General features: G+C 42.9%; 1 protein-coding gene across 1 annotated transcript; it reads right to left on the bottom strand.

Annotated features, from left to right (window-relative positions):
* Window positions 1–470: 470 nt before the first annotated feature.
* On the bottom strand, window positions 471–18,500 carry LOC139169156 (collagen alpha-2(VI) chain-like). Its single transcript, XM_070754983.1, has 9 exons — window positions 18,496–18,500; window positions 13,595–13,675; window positions 12,204–12,257; window positions 11,027–11,080; window positions 8,304–8,366; window positions 6,620–6,682; window positions 4,466–4,582; window positions 2,150–2,227; window positions 471–533 (listed from the first exon to the last, which is right to left on the bottom strand). Exons 3-9 carry the CDS (start codon window positions 12,234–12,236, stop codon window positions 471–473), a joined length of 471 nt encoding a protein of 156 aa, XP_070611084.1. The 5' UTR covers window positions 12,237–12,257; window positions 13,595–13,675; window positions 18,496–18,500.
* Between the last annotated feature and the right edge of the window lie 1,252 nt (window positions 18,501–19,752).

The raw sequence follows: 19,752 nt of genomic DNA, 5'->3' as shown, positions 1-19,752 counted from the left end.
TTTAATTTGAAATTTAATTTAATTACTGAAAAAGGAATGGACTTCCACTCCCAGAATGCCCCAGCTGTCTCAAGGACTTAAAGACGAATGGACTTTAATTCCCAGAATTCCCCAGTTGCCTTAAGAACTTGAAAATAGCTGGACTTCAACTCCCAGAATTCCCCAGCATAGCATAGCTGTCTGGGGAATTCTGGGAGTTGAAGTCCACCCAGTCCCAAGCTGGCAAGATGGAGAAACTAAGAGAACCAGAAGCCCAGAGCTCAGCTGTGATGTGAAAATAAATCACCGACTTGTCACTTTATTCTGTGCGGATTGTTTTAAATTAAGATTCTGCAGGAAAGCCATTCCCGCCCACCACTAAGGTCAGAGGTCGCCCCCCTCCCAGCTTCATCTACGCTCTGGCTCGTTTCTTAGAGGACGACATTTCCTCGGCCCGTCCAGGGATGTGCTGCCATTCAAACCGATCCAATTTACAGCCCCTTACCGTCCTTCCTGCGCATCTCGCTCCTGACAATGACCTTCACGTCTTCCGCCTGGGCAGAGAAGCAGAAAAGCTGAGCTTAAGATTCCGCAACAGGAATGGTCCGGTCAGTTTCTCTCCCTTCTTCAGTTTTTTTTTTCCAAGTCCCATCAGTGTGCAAAAGCCAATGGCAGGTTCGTTCCAGTGTCAGGGAGACAGGGAAATTCAACCAGGCCCCTCAGCTCAGGAAATTGGGGGGGGGGGGGTCATCCCACTCCCCCAAAAGGAACCACGAGAACCAGGTTTGGGCTGCCCTGAATCACACCGGTGCAGAAGTTGGGGATAAATTAACGGCTGGCTACACTATCTGTAGAAGATCTGATGTTGATGGGAACTTGGGAGGGGTGGTTTTCACGAGGGAGCACAAAGGATTCCTTCAAGGGGTTCAAGGTCATCCTATGCCCACCCACCTGGGTGGAAGTGGAAGGAGGACTTGCCACGCTGGCAGAATCTGAGTGGGCAGCGTGACAGGTTTGTGGGTGGGGGTGGACAAGGGATGTGAACTTCCAACTCTACCTGGAACCTTGGCACTCTACTGTGTTTGCACACTCTCTCAAGTGTTCGCTCTTGTGTTTCTACAGCTGCCAGGGGAAGAAAATATTGTTTGTCCTGGGAGGTGAGAGGGGAAGGGAGGGAAGAAAGAGAGTGAAGAGAAAAAGAAGATAGGAAGAAGGAATGGAGAAAAGAGAAAGAGAGAGGAGAAAGGAAGGAAGGAAAAAAGGAAGGAAGAAAGGAAGGAAGGAAGGAAGGAAGGAGAGAGTGGAGGAGAAAGAGAGTGAAGATAAAAAGAAAGCAGGAAGGAGGAAGGGAGAGAAAAAGAAAGAAAGAAAGAGAAAAGGAAGCAAGGAAGGAGGGAGAGAGAAAGAGAATGAGAAAAAGAAGGAAGGGGAAATAGAAATGAAAGAAGGAGAGAAGGGGAAGGGGAAGTGCATTATGAGAGAGAAGGAAGGAAGACTAGAAGGAATGGGAAAGAGAGAGGAAGGGAAGGAAGGAAGGAAAAGAGAGCAATGAGAGAAAAAAGGGAGGAACGATGGAAGGAGAGAGAGAGAAAGGAAAGGCGACTTGGGTGTACCGTCACTTACAGAAATTCCTGGTTCTCCTTTTTCTCCCTTCTGGCCAGTGAGACCTTCTTCTCCCTGTTGAAAAGACGCCAGTAGTAGCCAAAGATGTCCCAACATCAGACTGGTCCTACGCGGAGTTGAAGAACTACTCATAGAGTTCAACTTGAAGACTTGAGGAGTTCAACTCCCAGATTTCCCCAGCTGTCTCGAGAACTGGAAGATAGCTGGACTTCAACTTTAGCTCTGCTGGCTGGGGAATTCTAGAAGTTGAAGTCCTCAAATCTTAAAGCAAAGCTGGCCAAGAAATTTTGGGACTTGAAGTCCACAAGTCTTCAAGTAGCCAAGTTTGAAGGCCCTTTCTTGAGAAGCTTGGAAGGAAGATCCACCTGGCCCACCAGGAAAGGAAGATAGTACAGTACATGTATGTTTGCATGGATTAGGGATGTACAACCAATGGGACTACAAAAAAGGACTTCTTGGTGGTGGCCCCTTCTTTAATGGAACATCGTTCCCCTGAAGTACAAATTTCAGGATTTCAGATCTACTCTCTTGATGACCAAATCCTCACCGTTCCTCCTTTCTTGCCAGGAATCCCTGGGGGTCCCGGGAGGCAGAGTGAGGGTCTCCCTCGTCTTCCTCTTTCACCCTGAAAGCAGAAAAGAAGACTTTGTTGGCATTTACAAGGTGTTGTGATCTTGGTGACTGGCCCAATGTCACCCAGCCAGCTTTCATGCCTAAGGCGGCACTAGAACTCACAAAAGCACCCAGCCAGATTTTGTGCCTAAGGCAGGACTAGAACTCCCAGTCGCTTGGTGATTTGCCCAAAGGCACCCAGCCAAGTTTCATAGCTAAGGCCACACTAGAACTCACCATCTCCTTGTGATTGGCCCAAAGGCACCCAGCCAGCTTTCATGCTTAAGGTGGGACTAGAACTCCCAGTCTCCTGTGATTGGCCCAAAGTAACCCAGCCAGCTTTCATGCCTAAGGCGGGACTAGAACGCCCAGTCTCTGGGTGATTGGCCAAAGTCACCCAGACACGTTTCATAGCTAAGGTTACACTAGAACTCACCGTCTCCTGGTGATTGGCCCAAAGGCACCTAGCCAGCTTTCATAATAATAATAATAAAAATGTATTAGATTTGTATGCCGTCCCTCTCCGGAGACTTGGCACTAGACCTCACAAAAGCCCCCAGCCAGCTTTCGTGCCTAAGGCGGGACTAGAACTCCCAGTCTCCCGGTGATTGGCCCAATGTCATCCAGCTGGCTTTCATGTTGGCTGCCTGGGGAATTCTGGGAGTTGAAGTCCGCCCTTCTTAAAGTTACAGAGGTTGGGAAACACTGATTTAATGGGGATTTAAGCTACACAATAAAGAAGCGTAAAAGTTTATCCGAAGCAGGAAAAAAACCTGCTTTTATCTCCCTCCCCCCTCTCTTTCTCATTCTAAAGTGCAGGAGATGAATAATGGATTGAAACAAAAAGACTAAATTTAAATTCCAGTTGACTGTCAGGAAAGGAAAAAAAATTCCCAGGAGTAAATGCGCTTTAATAAATGGAACAAGGAAGATCGTAGAGAGGCGACGGCCCCCACGATTATTGTGGGCGGAAGCTTTGAGATGCCATCGCTGGATTTATTCCATTTTTAAGGAGTCGCGTTTAATAGTTTTAAGTTTTGGGTTTTTTTTTAAATGTGATGTTGACTGAGAAATTTAGGCAGGTCCCAGGTGGAAAGTGGTGTGAATAAAAAGACGAATCCGTGCAGAGGCCAGAATACCTCCAGAACCGTCTTCTGCCGCACGAATCCCAGTGACCGACAAGGTCCCACAGAGTGGGCCTTCTCCGGATCCCGTCAACTAAACAATGTCGTCTGGCGGGCCCCAGGGGAAGAGCCTTCTCTGTGGCGGTCCCGGCCCTCTGGAATCAACTCCCCCCGGAGATTAGGATTGCCGCCACCCTCCTTGTCTTTCGCAAATCTCAGGGACCGCCTTGTGCTGCACGAATCCCAGCGACCAGTTAGGTCCCACAGAGTTGGCCTTCTCCGGATCCCGTCGACTAAACAATGTCGTCTGGTGGGCCCCAGGGGAAGAGCCTTCTCTGTGGCGGCCCTGGCCCTCTGGAACCAACTCCCCCCAGAGATTAGAATAGCTCCCACCCTCCTTGCCTTTCATAAGCTCCTCAAAACCCACCTCTGCCGTCAGGCATGGGGAAACTGAGATATTCTTTCCCCCTAGGCTTCTACAATTTATGCATGGTATGTTTGTATGTATGATTGGTTTTATAACAAGGTTTTTTAGCTGTTTTAGTATTGGATTTTTACATTGTTTTTATCACTGTTGTTAGCCGCCCCGAGTCCACGGAGAGGGGCGGCATACAAATCCAATAAATAAATAAATAAATTACTTAAGACCCACCTGTATCGCCAAGCATGGGGAAACTGAGACATCTCCCCCAGGCTTATATAGCTTTATGGGTGGTATGCTTGTGTTGTATGGTTTTTAATTATGATGGGTTTTTAGATGCTTTTTAAAAAATATTTTCTTTTATGTACATTGAGAGCATCTGCACCAAAGACAAAGTCCTATCCCATCCCATCCCTTCTATTTTATTCTATTCTATTCTAATTCTATTCTATTCTATTCTATTCCGACCTTCCTTGTGAAGCCACGTCGATGGGGAAGTCGGATTCACTTAACAACGGTGTTCCTAACTTAAGAACTGAAGGGATTCACTCAACCGACGTTGCAAAAACGGTCGTAAAGTGAGACATGAACAAGCGTCTCACTTAGCAACAGGAATCTGAGGCTCAATTATGCTCACAAGTTTTATGACTGCCTGTAGTGAGGGAGGGTATCAAAAATTGCATGGCAGACAACACTTCCTTCTTACCTGCGATCCTGGATCACCTGGTGGTCCTCGGTTCCCTGGTGGCCCAGCAACACCAGACTTGCCAAGTAGGCCCCCTTGGCCCTTGAAGCCAGCCAAGCCAGGAACACCCTTAGCACCCTGCAGATTGCCACAGAAAAATAACAATAGTGTTATTTTTAATTTTTAAAAAAATAAATAAATAAACATTTTTAATTTTTTTTTTAAATGTGATTTTTTTTGTCAAGCCGAAGATCCCCCCCCCCCCCCTCTGTTGTTCCCGGGGAATGAGACTGGATCAAAATTCCAGAAATACAGATTTTGGTGGGACTTCCATCAGCGCAACAATTTCTGCATAGATTGGTGGGGTTTTGCCTTATCAGGATTCTTTTGTGCTAAAGCTGGATGGCTTTCTTCCCCTGTCCTCTGCAAACCCCACTCCCTTCTAGCAACGATCAAACCAATATGCTGCAACGTCCTACCTGTCAAAGATTACTTCAGTTTCAACCACAACAACACAAGAGCACACAACAGATTCAAGCTTAATATTAACCGCTCCAAATTTGACTGTAAAAAATACGACTTTAGTAATCGAGTTGTCAAAGTGTGGAATTCACTACCGGGCTCCGTAGTATCATCCCCTAACCCCAAACACGTTATTGTTACTATCTATGGTTGACCTCACCAGGTTCCTAAGAGGTCAGTAAGGGGCGTGCGTAAGCGCACTAGAGTGTCTTCCGTCCCCTGTCCTATTGTCTCTCCTTATCTCATATATCTTCTTTTCAATCCCTAAATCTTTTCTGCTATTCTCTCATAGTTATATTTTTATTCCTATATTTTCTCTTTTATTTTTTCTTTAATACATTCCTCTATAACCTTCATTGTGTATTATTGTGTATTGGACAAAACAAATAAATAAAAATATAAATATGTTAAAACCACTTCTTCCCCCTACCCAACCTGTCAGAGTGCAACCTACATAACCCTAATACCTGACCATCTGCTAGCACCTTCATGCTTTTAGATGTTACATTCTGGATTATTCCAGCAGCCAGCCTCATTTTATTATTTTAAATAGACCACCCAGGCTTTCCAGAGACAATCAGAGCAGCCTCTGGATGGCAGAAATCAATAAAAGCTCATAGAAACATAGAAACATAGAAGACTGACGGCAGAAAAAGACCTCATGGTCCATCTAGTCTGCCCTTATACTATTTCCTATTGTATTTTATCTTACAATGGATATATGTTTATCCCAGGCATGTTTAAATTCAGTTACTGTGGATTTACCAACCACGTCTGCTGGAAGTTTGTTCCAAGGATCTACTACTCTTTCAGTAAAATAATATTTTCTCACATAGCTTCTGATCTTTCCCCCAACTCACCTCCAATTGTGGCCCCTTGTTCTTGTGTTCGCTTCCCTCCTGAACCTTATTTAACCCTTTAACATATTTATTTATTTCTTGTATTTTATGTTAGGATGGATCTATGTTTATCCCAGGCATGTTTCAATTCAGTGACTGTGGATTTACCAACCACGTCTGCTGGAAGTTTGTTCCAAGCATCTACTACTCTTTCAGTAAAATAATATTTTCTCACGTAGCTTCTCATCTTTCCCCCAACTAACCTCAGATTGTACCCCCTTGTTCTTTGGTTCAGTTTCCTATTAAAAACACTTCCCTCCTTATTTAACCCTTTAACATGTTTAAATGTTCCGATCCTGTCCCCCCTTTTCCTTCTGTCCTCCAGACTATACAGATGGAGTTCATGAAGTCTTTCCTGATACGTTTTATGCTTAAGACCTTCCACCATTTTTGTAGCCCGTCTTTGGACCCGTTCAATTTGATCCATATCTTTTTGTAGGTGAGGTCTCCAGAACTGGATGCTGGAAGCAGCCTCCTCGAAGATAATTTTATTTTATTGGATTTATAAGCTGCCCAACTCCCGATGGACTCTGTCATAAGAACAGGTCATAATGTCATAAGAACCAGACATTTGGAGCAACCTAGGGTTAAAGGTGCCGTCCAGGGCATAGAGAGAGACCGCCCTGAACAAAACATCATGGGAGAAATGTGACCTCCCCAGAGCACGCATGGCTCCGTGTAACCTGGTTTGCAAGGGTTGATGGATGTCCTAGTCCGAACTGACTTTTGTTGAAGTGACCTCTGCACAACTCACCTTTTCTCCTTTCTGCCCAAAAATTCCTTTGGGACCGTCGGTGCCAGACAAACCTCGCTCGCCCTAAGCAGAGTGCAAAAGTTCAAGGTCAGCTTGATCAAATGAATTAAAAATAAAAACTCCTCCTGAAAGCCAAGTATCTAAACTGCATTTAAAGGGCTTTGCTTCTAATCATGGTTAGTCCAGTATCGGGTTCCTACTGGTACCGATAAGGACGCTGCACCAGTTGTAAAAGTTGAACTGTGCAGACAGTTTTGGCTGGCTGGCGGGCCCACGGGTGTGACCCAGTGAGATTTTGCTTCTGTGCATGCAATACTCCATTGTTCTATTCTTCTATCCCCCTTTTTCCCAACCTTGGCAACTGGAAGATATTTGGACTTCAACTCCCAGAATTCCCCAGCCAGCGAGTTGAAGTCCAAATATCTTCAAGTTGCCAAGGTTGGGAAACACTGTTCTATCCTATATAGATATTCTATTCTGTTCTGTTCTGTTCTGTTGTACACTAATCTAGTCTAGTCTAGTCTGTATAAATATTCTATTCTGTTCCATTCTACATTGGTCTATTCTATTCTATTCTATTCTATTCTAGTCTACATTCTCTATATTCTCTCTCATTTCATTCTATTCCATTCTGTTCTATTCCATTCTAGTCTATATAAATATTCTATTCTATTCTATATTCCCTATATTCTCTCTCATTCCATTCTATTCCATTCTGTTCTATTCTATTTTATTCTATTCTAGTCTAGTCTATATAAATATTCTATTCTATTCCATTCCATTCCATTCTATTTTCTCTCTCATTCCATTCTTTTCTGTTCTATTGTATTCTATTCTATTCCATAGAACATAGAACATAAAAGATTGACGGCAGAAAAAGACCTCACGGTCCATCTAGTCTGCCCTTATACTATTTCTTGTATTTTATCTTAGGATGGATATATGTTTATCCCAGGCATGTTTAAATTCAGTGACTGTGGATTTACCGACCACGTCTGCTGGAAGTTCGTTCCAAGCATCATCTACTACTCTTTCAGTAAAATAATATTTTCTCACATTACTTCTAATCTTTCCCCCAACTAACCTCAGATTGTGCCCCCTTGTTCTTGTGTTCACTTTCCTATTAAAAACACTTCCCTCCTGAACCTTATTTAACCCTTTAACATATTTAAATGTTTCGATCATGTCCCCCCTTTTCCTTCTGTCCTCCAGACTATACAGATGGAGTTCGTGAAGTCTTTCCTGATAAGTTTTATGCCTAAGACCTTCCACCATTTTTGTAGCCTGTCTTTGGACCCCTTCAATTTTATCAATATCTATCAAGGTCTATTGTATTCTATTGTGTTCTATTGTGTTCTATTGTGTTCTATTGTGTTCTATTGTGTTCTATTGTGTTCTATTGTGTTCTATTGTGTTCTATTGTGTTCTATTCTATTGTATTCTATTGTATTCTATTGTATTCTATTGTATTCTATTGTATTCTATTGTATTCTATTGTATTCTATTGTATTCTATTGTATTCTATTGTATTCTATTGTATTCTATTCTATTGTATTGTATTGTATTGTATTCTATTCTATTCTATTCTATTCTATTCTATTCTATTCCATTCCATTCCATTCCAGTCCAGTCCAGTCCAGTCCAGTCCAGTCCAGTCCAGTCCAGTCGTCTAGTCTAGCTTTACCTTTGACCCCTGGATTCCTTCGGCCCCTGGGATTCCTGGTTTGCCAGTGATGCCAGCTTCGCCCTGTAAACCGAAAGCGATAGAACAAGAAGCAATGGGTGGAAACTAAACAAGGAGAGAAGCAACTTAGAACTAAGGAGAAAATTCCTGACAGTTAGAACAATTGATCCATGGAACAGAAGTTGCCTCCAGAAGTTGTGAATGTTCCAACACTGGAAGTTTTTAAGCAGATGTTGAATAACCATCTCTCTAAAGTGGGGTAGGGTTTCCTGCCCAAGCAGGGGGTTGAACTAGAAGACCTCCAAGGTCCCTTCCAACTCTGTTGTTGTTGTTGTTGTTGTTGTTGTTGTTATTATTATTATTATTAAAATTAAAGTCTGACATCCATGAAAACATGGGCCACATGCCCATATTTTTCCCCCTGGGATTATACAACAGCCCCCTGAAATTGTTGGGACAAGCTGAAAACTGCCCTGCAGGGGTCCGGGCAGGTTGCTCCCAGTTTGGCCCAGTTCTCAGCCCAGTTCTCTGTGTGGGTGTCTCAGTCTTTCTTTCTGTCTCTGTCTCTGTCTTTTTCTGTGTGTGTCTGTTTCTTTCTTTCTCTCTCTCTCTCTGTTTGCCTTTCTCTCTCTCTCTCTCTCTCTCGCTCTGTCTTCCTCTCCCTCTTTCTCTTTCTTTCTCTCTTTCTCTCTCTCTCTTTCTTTTTCTCTCTTTCTCTCCCTCCCTTTCTGTCTCTCTCTCTCTGTCTTTTTCTGTGTGTGTTTTTCTTTTCTCTCTGTCTCTCTCTGTGTGTCTTTCTCTCTCTCTCTCTCTGTGTCTTTCTCTCTCTCTCTGTCTTCCTCTCTCTTTCTCTTTCTTTCTCTCTTTCTCTCTCTCCGTCTTCCTCTCTCTCTGTCTTCCTCTCTCTCTTTCTCTCTTTCTCTCTCTCTCTGTCTTTCTCTGTCTTTTTCTCCCTCTCTTTCTCCAACCTCCTCCATCCTCTTCTCCACCTATCCTCTCTTCCAGACGCTTCTTTTTCCAATCCTTCAACAGTCAGGCCACGTTCTCTCGGCACCCACTCAGTCTTGACTCAACCCTTCTTAGTTGCATCATCGCTCCCCTTTGGAAGCAGCCAGGGCCCACCGTCTCTGAGAGGCTCAGCTGGGACAGCCCACTCATTACGTCAACATCTATAGACATCTTCAGTCATCCAGGTGACTTCAAATGGCATCAGAGTTTGAATCGATTTCCAAAAAAAAATAAAATTGCAGACCACAGGGGCCATTTACACCACTCAGGTGACCCTGAGCTGTAGTGGGTCACTACCGGAATGAAGAAGGATGCCACACACCAGTAGCAAAAGATGAGCTGCATGCACAGCTTTGGGTGCCTTTTGTCGTGCGCATGCGTGGTTTTGCTTCTGCACATGGGCAGGAAGCAAAAATCGCATGAGGGGACAGGTGTGTGAGAGAGATTTTGGCTATTTTTTTGCTCCTGCGCATGCAGAATACGGCATCCAGTTTTGGTCGCCACGATGCCAAAAGGATGTTGAAACTCTAGTGCAGAGAAGAGCAACAAATATGATTAGGGGACTGGAGGCTAAAACATATGAAGAATGGTTGCAGGAACTGGGCATGGCTAGTTTAATGAAAAGAAGGACCAGGGGAGACATGATAGCAGCTTCCCAATATCTCAGGGGTTGCCAAGAAGAAGAGGGAGTCAAACTATTCTCTAAAGCAGCTGAGAACAAGAAGCAATGGATGGAAACTAAACAAGGAGAGAAGCAACTTAGAACTAAGGAGGAATTTCCTGACAGTCAGAACGGTTGACCAGGGGAACAGCTTGCCTCCAGAAGCTGTGAATGCTCCAACACTGGAAGTTTTTAAGCAGATGGTGGATAACCACTTGTCTGAAGTAGTGTACGGTTTCCTGCCTAAGCAGCGGGTTGGACTAGAAGACCTCCAAGGTCCCTTCTAACTTTGTTGTTGTTGTTGTTATTGTTGTTATTATTATTATTATTGTAAGTCAATTAAATTAAATTAAATTAAATTACTTATTATTACTACTACTATTATTATTATTGTAAGTCAATTAAATTAAATTAATTATTATTACTACTACTACTACTACTACTACTACTACTACAACAACAGTGGTACCTCTACTTAAGAACTTAATTTGTTCCGTGACCAGGTTCTTAAATAGAAAAGTTTGTAAGTAGAAGAAATTTTTCCTATAGGAATTAACATAAAAACAAATAATGCCTGCAAACCCATTAGGAAATAAACAAAAGCTTGGAATTTGGGTGGGAGGAGGAGGAGGAGGAAGAGGAGGAGGAGGAGGAGGAGGACAGTCGCTGCCGAAGGAAGAAGGGGAGGGGAGAGGAATCAAAAAAATCCAAAACATTAAGGCTTTTTTTTTTTTTTAAAGAGGGGACTCTGAGGCAGCAAGGAGGAGCATGCGCCTCCCATACACCCGGTGCAAGGCTGCCTCAAATACACTGCACCAGAGAGAGAAACCCAGGGGCAATGGTAGGAAACTGGCCGGGTCTTCATGCTGCTCTTAATTTTCCTGGGAAATTTTTCCGGGCTCGGGTTCTTAAGTAGAAAATGGTTCTTAAGAAGAGGCAAAAAAATCTTGAACACCTGGTTCTTATCTAGAAAAGTTCTTAAGTAGAGGCGTTCTTAGGTAGAGGTACCACTGTATTTTGTAATTTAATCAGGAAAGGCCGAGAGGGTGCTTACCTTCACTCCATCTGACCCGGGAAATCCCGTCTTTCCTTGCAAACCGCGTAAGCCCTGAGGATAAAGACAGTCGGAATGAGATTTTTAACAGGGCGATCCTCAATTGAGCCGGAGAATTTCTGAGCCTAAGCGAGACATTTGCTTATTGAGTTTTGCCCCATTATTACAAACTTTCTTGCCTCCGTTGTTAAGTGAATCTCGCTTCCTCATACAACCATCATAAATATGAACCAGAGGCCAAGTTTTTTAATCACACGATCGTGCACGGATGTGGTATTTTGCTGGTTCTGACCAATTTGGGCGAACTGGTAGCAGAGATTTTTCTCCCCTATTTTCCTCCTCCAAAACCTAGGTGCGTCTTATACTCCGAAAAAATATGGCAAGTAAGAAAACTGCAGGGGGAAACTCGAAGGAATTGGAGTGAGCAAATTGGCAGGCTGCGGAATTCTGGGAATTGGAGTCCACTCCTCTTTCCGGTAGCCAGGTTTTGTTGTGAGTATTCCCTGTCAGCCTCAGGAAATGTCAGATTCAGAGGAAGACGAAAAGACAGGAGCTTTCACGTATCCTGATTTAAGAGAGTTGTCGGAGAGCAGTGGAGATGAGGGCGTAGGTGAAAATGAGTTAGACATTAGCATGGAAAGCAGTTCATCTGCAGAGTGGTGGTGGGGGTAGCTGACAGCCCCTGGGTGGATCCGAGGTTTAGGAGATTCACAAAAAGAAGGGAGGAGATGTTTGGGGAAAAGTTTTTGAATCTGCAATTTAGAACTGTGTAAATCAATCAATGCGTCATATCCTGAAAGGTAGCGGCAAGGAAGAAGCTTTCGTGCAAGCTGCGTTTTGGAATATGGTCGGCATTCCTCGCTTCTGAGAAGTAAGCTTTTGATATAATTATGACAAACTGTGCAAATTTAGATTCAACATGACTCGGAGATAAGACGCTGGCATGGAGGCTCTCCCCCACTCATTAGAAAGGATTTATAGCTTTGCAAACTCAGCTTGTGAGATTTGGCATGTGTGTTCGCATAGCAGCATTGTAACTGTGACAATCTGCCCAGTGTAAGATTTACTCGTTTGGAAATCAAAGCCTTGAAAAGAGAGTTTTTGGAGTCAATTCAGCTTGACCGGAACAGGTTTGAGAAACTCCAGATTAAAATCCTTGCCTTCAAACACACATTACCTTTGCACCTTTCCTCCCAGTGTCTCCAGCCATTCCAGGAAGTCCTTTTTCGCCCTAAAAAAAGACACAATCAACGCAATTCTTCTTTGGGAGGAAGAAAAACAGCCAAACTCATATACAGACCGACCTCCCTAAACGCCCCCAGCCCACAATAAAATTTTGAGAAGCATAATAAAATTTGCTCAGTTGCTAAAATAAAACTGACCAATATCTGTGCAAAATTGAAGACTGTTTATGATGTAAATGAGGAGTGAACTATAGAAAGCATAAATTATTTAACTTTAATAATTTTAAGACTAATTACAATTAAATATAAATAGTTATTAAGCACTAACCCTAAGAATGATAATAGGTTAAACGATGCGAATAACTCTTCTATTTTTCCTTTTTTTGTCATTTATTTATTATTTATTTATTAATTGGATTTGTATGCTGCCCCTCCCCGAGGACTCAGGGCGGCTCACAACATATACAGTGATAACTCATCTTACAAACCCGTCTTCATACAAACCTTTCGTGATACGAACCCGGTGCTTAAGATTTTTTTGCCTCTTCTTCCGAACTATTTTCACCTTATGAACCCGAGCTGCCGCCGCTGGGATGCCTCCGGCAAAAATGAAGGGAATCCCAGCGAGGGGAACCTCAGGGGAATCCCCGCGCTTCGGCTGGCAACGGAAGTCCAGAGTTGGGGTTTCCCAGCGAGGGGAACCTCAGGGGAATCCCAGCGCTTCGGCTGGCAACAAAAATCCGGAGGCGGGGATTCCTAGCGGCGCAAGGCATTTGCTTTTGGGATGGGGTTGCAGGCATTATTTGCTTTTGCATTGATTCCTATGGGGAAAATTGCTTCATCTTACGAACTTTTCATCTTACAAACCTGGTCATGGAACGATTTAAGTTCGTAAGACGAGGTATCACTGTATAAGAAAACATAATAGTACTGTACATCTAAATTCAATTGATATAATTTAAAAACCCTAAAAATCCTAATATAATTTAAAACATTCATTATCATTCACTCATTATCAGTCATTATTGTTTAGTTTTTGCATTGTGGTTTTGATATTGTATATGTTTTTTTTTAAACTCCCAATTAAAAAATTAAAAAAACTCTGACCAATAACTGGTTTGCTTCTTTCTGGGGTTCTTCTTTAACTTTGGGTTCTGTGAAGGTTCAGTGGAATAATAATAATAATTTATTAGATTTGTATGCCGCCCCTCTCCAGAGACTCGGAGCGGCTCACAACGGCAATATCAAAGATCGTTAACTTTCACGTCTGGTTTTGCTAGAATCTAACTGCCGATTGGATTTGAAGATGTGCATTGGGGCTGTGCATTCAACCAAGCTCAGGTAGCACCCAAGAGTCAGACCCCACGGTTCTAAAAATCCTTACCGGCTCTCCTTTTTGCCCTTGCAAGCCTCGATCTCCTTTTTCCCCTTTCGCTCCATTCCTCCCATTGAGGCCTGCAGTTCCCTGTAAGGAGTCAATTGGATTTAATCACAATCCAGATCTGGGAAACTGGAAAAGGGGCTTTGAAATCTGGGTAGAGAAACTAAAATATGAATAAGAAACATTCATAGGGCCTATAGATAAAGTATAGGAAATATAGGAAGTCCTCAGTTTATGACTACAATGAGCCTAAATTATGGCCATAGTGTGTGGTGGACTGGTCATTAGGTGACTACATTTGATTTTAATTTTTTTTCCAGAGGTCATTAAGTGAGTACTATGATCTCTTTATCTCTAACTATACCTAGAACTGACATTTTAGGACAATTCTCTCTCTCTATCTATCTACATATATACACACACACGTATGTATTAAACTTTACATTTTACTGATAAAGAAATAAAGAGAGATTAGTATAGATCTTTTGCAAGCTATTTAGTTCTCATCAGCTAGCCATACCGTTGCTGGGCAGCTATATATATTCTTTTTCTGTCTGTATATATACACAAACGTACTGTATATTCTCTCTGTATATACACATACATACAATATATATATATATATATACATGCATACTTACACACACACACACACACATAAAATAAAAATATAAATACTATAAATATAAATAATATAAATGAGATGATGGATGGAAAGATACTGTAGATAGATAGATAAACAGATAGATAGATAATGATTATGAAGCTAGATAGATAAAGATGATAGAAAGAGATGAGAGATATAGATAGGTAGATAGATAAATGAATAATGATAGAGAGATGGATAGAGAGAAAGAGATGATGGATGGATGGGTAGATAGATATTGATAGATGATGGATGGATTAATGAAGAGAGAGAGAGAGAAAGAGATGATAGATAAATGGATCGATGGGGGGATGGATGGATAGAGAAAGAAAAAGAAAGATGATCACTTTGGAAGAAGATAGGAAAAAGAAGAGTGAAAAAGAGAGACAAAATAAGCCTCGTAACTGAGCAGAGGGTGAGAGAGACCCACGATCCCTTTCACGTGATCCATTCCTTTCCTTTGGAATTAAAAATCCGATGACAGCCCCCGCCACCTCTTTCCAAGGTAAATGAGCGGAAAGGGCAGGTGTAGATGTTCGCTCAGGCAGATTACGCGGTGAATCAACAGCCCCTAATAGCACATCAATTTTCAGCAATTTGTTAGGCGAGAAAAAGATATTTATTGCCTTCTGTTTTATTCTCTCTCTCTCTCTTTAGAACAAGATAAGTAGCAAGTTATCTTTCTTTATTATTTTAAGTGATGCTTGCATTGCAGGGAGACGTTTGAGGAAAAACCAACACAGATGTGCCCGAACTATTAAAAAAACACTCGCAGATTTGCCCCGTTTTGCAATTCTCCTGGGGGATCCACAGGAAGAGGGTCAAAAAAGTCAAAATGGCAACCAAAACCTCTCGCGTGCGCATGCCCCCTCGCAAAAATTACTCATAGGACCGCCCATAGGACTGCCACTGGAGCAGTCATGCGCAAATTGCGCAATCTGGCTGGTACTACCAATGCACAGTTTCCTATCCAGGGATCAGCCCTGCCCAGAATTGGGGGGGGGGGGGGACGACACGCCGCTCTGGTAGTGGAAATGGAGCGCCGTGCACATATATAGCCGCCCCAAGTCTTCGGAGAGGGGCGGCATACAAATCTAATAAATAAATAGATAAATAAATTAATAAAATAAAATAAAATAAAATAAATTGAAATGAAATGAAATGAAATAATAAAATAAATAAAATAATAAATAAATAAATAAAAATAAAATAAATAAAAATAAAATAAAATAAAATAAAATAAAATAAAATAAAATACAACTAGTACAATTCCGGTAAGCAAAAGAGATCGGCAATTTTTACCCAAATCTCGCTGCCGGAAGGATGTTCGCGCGATGTGCACGAACTGGCTGCGTGACCTTCCCTCTGCTCTCCCGCTCCGCGGGCATCTCACTCTTGGAAGGCCTGCGACACGGGATAGCACAGAGCAGGCCACGTGGCCAGAGTTTGGGGCCACCTGGCCTGCTCCCTGCATCATGGCCCATGTTCCTGGTGCCCATGAAGGAGGCACAAGGCACAAAGTAAGGTTTGAGCAGGCTGCTCACGGCAATCGGGCGGCGGCGCAGGGGGGAGGGCAGCGGGCAGCCCGCTCGCGACGGAGGTGCTGCTCATGGCACAATGGAGCGGGCAGGCTGCTCATGTGTGAAGCATGTTCAAGAAGCCAAATCTTGTGTGAGAAGAGGTGCAAACATACGTTTTTGATCATTTTCACCAAAGGGGGACATGATCGAAACATTTAAATATGTTAAAGGGTTAAATAAGGTTCAGGAGGGAAGTGTTTTCAATAGGAAAGTGAACCCAAGAACAAGGGGACACAATCTGAAGTTAGTTGGGGGAAAGATCAAAAGCAACGTGAGAAAATATTATTTTACTGAAAGAGTAGTACAACAAACTTCCAGCAGATGTGGTTGGTAAATCCACAGTAACTGAATTCAAACATGCCTGGGATAAACATAGATCCATCCTAAGATAACATACAGAAAATAGTATAAGGGCAGACTAGATGGAACATGAGGTCTTTTTCTGCCATCAATCTTCTATGTTTCTATGTTTCTATTTTGCTGCCACGCATGCGCAAAAGCAAAAAATTGTGGCAAAAATCACTGAAATCTCACACGCCCGCATGTCCTCACATAGCGATTGGCTTCCTGCACATCCGCAGGAACCAAATCTTGTTCCAATGTGCCTGCGCCCGCCTGCCCACCGGTGATGCGCAGCTCCATTTTCACTACCGGAACGGTGTTTCCCCCCCGTCCATGTAGCAACCCAATATTGGTGCGCGCATCTCAGTGTGGTTTTGCTTCTGTGCATGCGCTGGAAGCAAAACCTCGCGAGGGGACATGCGTGCAAGATTTTGGCAATTTGGGGTTACATAGAAACATAGAAATCTGACGGCAGAAAAAGACCTCCTGGCCATCTAGTCTGCCCTTATACTATTTCCTGTATTTTATCTTAGGATGGATATATGTTTATCCCAGGCATGTTTAAATTCAGTGACTGTGGATTTACCAACCACATCTGCTGGAAGTTTGTTCCAAGGATCTACTACTCTTCCAGTAAAATAATATTCTCTCATGTTGCTTTTGATCTTTCCCCCAACTAACCTCAGATTGTGTCCCCTTGTTCTTGTGTTCACTTTCCTATTGAAAACACTTCCCTCCTGAACCTTATTTAACCCTTTAACATATTTAAATGTTTCTATCATGTCCCCCCTTTTCCTTCTGTCCTCCAGACTATACAGATGGAGTTCATGAAGTCTTTCCTGATACGTTTTATGTTTAAGACCTTCCACCATTCTTGTAGCCCGTCTTTGGACCCGTTCAATTTTATCAATATCTTTTTGTAGGTGAGGTCTCCAGAACTGAACACAGCATTCCAAATGTGGTCTCTCCAGCACTCTATATAAGGAGATCACAATCTCCCTCTTCCTGCTTGTTATACCTCTAGCTATGCAGCCAAGCATCCTACTTGCTTTTCCTACTGCCCGACCACACTGCTCACCCATTTTGAGACTGTCAGAAATCACGACCCCTAAATCCTTCTCTTCTGAAGTTTTTGCTAACACAGAACTGCCAATGCAATACTCAGATTGAGGATTCCTTTTCCCCAAGGGCTGTTTCTTTCTTTTGCCACATTACCTGTCAAAATCTCGCACCTGTGCGCCTCCCCTCCCCCCCACATGCGCAGAAGTAAAATCTTGCTGGAATGAAAGCTTAGCACACCGATAGCTGCGGAAATCTGCCTCTCCCTTAACAAACAAGGCCCGGGGCCTAGCCAGGCAAGCAGCTGGTAATATTTATCCTCTGATATTGGCCTTTTAAGTGCACCAAAAATAAATAAAATGAAGATGCAGAAAGCCTCAATAAAGGTCATTTAGGAAAAAGGGGATGATTGATCAAGGGCTGGAAAGAGCAAACAGGACATCATCAATGAAGCAGAAAAGGCAGCCGAGTATGGCACGGGAGAAAGAAATACAGTTGGTCCTCAATTTTCTTTCTTTCTTTCTTTCTTTCTTTCTTTCTTTCTTTCTTTCATTTATTTATTTATTTAATTTGTATGCCGCCCCTCTCCGTAGACTCGGGGCGGCTAACAACAATGATAAAAACAGCATGTGACAATCCAATAATAAAACAACTAAAGACCCTTATTATAGCTTGTAATGGCCTAGGGGGAAGGACTTTACAACCATCACCGGGGTCCTAACATTTCTGTGGTTAATCAAGACAATTGGTTAGTGAAATTTGTTCCATTTCTTCCACTAGTGGTTAAATAAATCACTGCAGTTGTGATTGCAAGATTGCAACTGACAACAAAATCAATGGAAGGAAGAGGGAGGGAGGGAGGGAGGAAAGAAGGAAGGAAGGAAGGAAGGAAGGAATAAGATGACTCCCAACACAATAAATCCAGAATATTGAATGAATGAATAAATAAATAAGATGAGACCCAACTTAGAGGAAAATCAATGGAAGAAAGGAAAGGAAGGAGGGAGAAGGAAGGAAGGAAAAGGAAGAGAGGAAGGAGGGAGGGAGAAGGGAAGGAAGGAAGGACGGAATGATTTCCAACATAATAAATCCAAAATATTGAATAAATGAATGAATGAATAAGATGATACCCAACTTATAATAAATCCAAAATAATGAACGAAAGAACGAACGAATGAATAGACACCCAACTTACGGTAAAATCAATGGAAGGAAGGAAGGAAGGAGGGAGGGAGGGAGGAAAGAGGGAGGGAGGAATAAGATGACTTTCAACTTACAGCAAATCCCACCAAGCCTAGTTCTCCAATTTCTCCCTGCCCAGGAAAACAAAATTACAGGGAGAATTTTAAATGTCCCAAAGAGCATCACGAACTTGCCAGTCTAAATGTATTTCATCCGAATATCGGGGTTGTTTCACTGACCTTCTGCCCCACCGGTCCTCTTCTGCCAAAAAACCCCATGATTCCTTTGGCCCCAGGATCTCCCTTCATCCCCTAGTGGAAAAAGACAAAAATAAAGATAATTTTTCATCCATGGAAATGGACATTCTGTTGCCAGTCGTGGTCGTAAGTTGAGGACTGCCTATATTTTGATTAGGAGGGGAGTGTTAAGCCCTCGACTTACAACCCCACCAGAAATGCAAAGTCCTCAACTTATGACCAGCCAGGAAGGCTGATGCTGAAGCCTGATTGGCTAAATACAAGAGGCCTTTTTTGAGTAGGAAGTTAATCATTGTGATTGGTTGGCGCTCTGAGAGCCACAGTACAAAAGGAGCTTTCATAAGAACCTAAGAAGAGCCCTGCTGAATCAGGCCAAAGCCCATCGAGTCCAGCATTCTGTGTCACCCAGTGGCCCACCAATTGTCCATGGGGATCTTGAGCAGGAAGAGAAGGCAAAACCCTCCCTTTCCCTTGACCCCCAACAAATGGGACCCAAGGGAACCCTGCCTGCCTCAACCAACACAGAGGCGGCACATGGACATCCGTTTCAATAACCACCATGGATACACTTGGCATCCATGAATCTGTCTCATCCTGCCTTGAAGCTATCAAGGCTGACATCTGTCGCGACCTCTTCTGGAAGGGAATTCCATCAGCCAAGGACCCTCTGAGTGAAGAAATATTTTCCTTTATTTGTCGTCACTTTCTTACCTATGAGCTTTAGGGAGGGCCCCCTCGTCCTAGTATTGTGTGATAGAGAAAATAATTTTTCTCTATCCACCTTTTCTATCCCATGCAGGATTTTATACACTTCGAACAAGTCAGACTTTCAGAAGTCTGTTCGCTGTTCTATTTAAGCTGAGCTGGAGTGGTGCTGAAAATGTTTAAAAAGTCAACAACTCTACTAAGTTCTGTTAGTGCAAAGACTCACATATCTAACAGGTAGAATGTGCCACTGCTGTGCCACTTAGGAAATTTTGATCACAGCTTTTCACTTGGACAGAGACATAACTTTTCCCATCCTCCCCCAAAATTAAAGAGACAGAGATACCTTTTCTCCAAACGGCCCATCTTCCCCTTTCTCGCCCTTGTCGC

Source organism: Erythrolamprus reginae, chromosome 6 (assembly GCF_031021105.1).
Source record: "Erythrolamprus reginae isolate rEryReg1 chromosome 6, rEryReg1.hap1, whole genome shotgun sequence".
NCBI classification, from domain to species: Eukaryota; Metazoa; Chordata; class Lepidosauria; order Squamata; family Dipsadidae; genus Erythrolamprus; species Erythrolamprus reginae.
The sequence above is the reverse complement of the archived record's forward strand: the minus strand, read 5'-3'. Positions and strand labels throughout refer to the sequence as shown.

What these genes read in the sequence shown, in the direction of transcription:
- LOC139169156 (XM_070754983.1), bottom strand. Translation starts at nt 12,236, where the DNA reads ATGGCTGGAGACACTGGGAGGAAAGGTGCAAAG. An exon ending in CCGGGTCAGATGGAGTGAAG is followed by an intron (nt 8,367 to 11,026) that starts GTAAGCACCCTC and finishes TTCGGTTTACAG; the next exon opens with GGCGAAGCTGGCATCACTGG. An exon ending in CAGGTGATCCAGGATCGCAG is followed by an intron (nt 2,228 to 4,465) that starts GTAAGAAGGAAG and finishes TTCTGCTTTCAG; the next exon opens with GGTGAAAGAGGAAGACGAGG.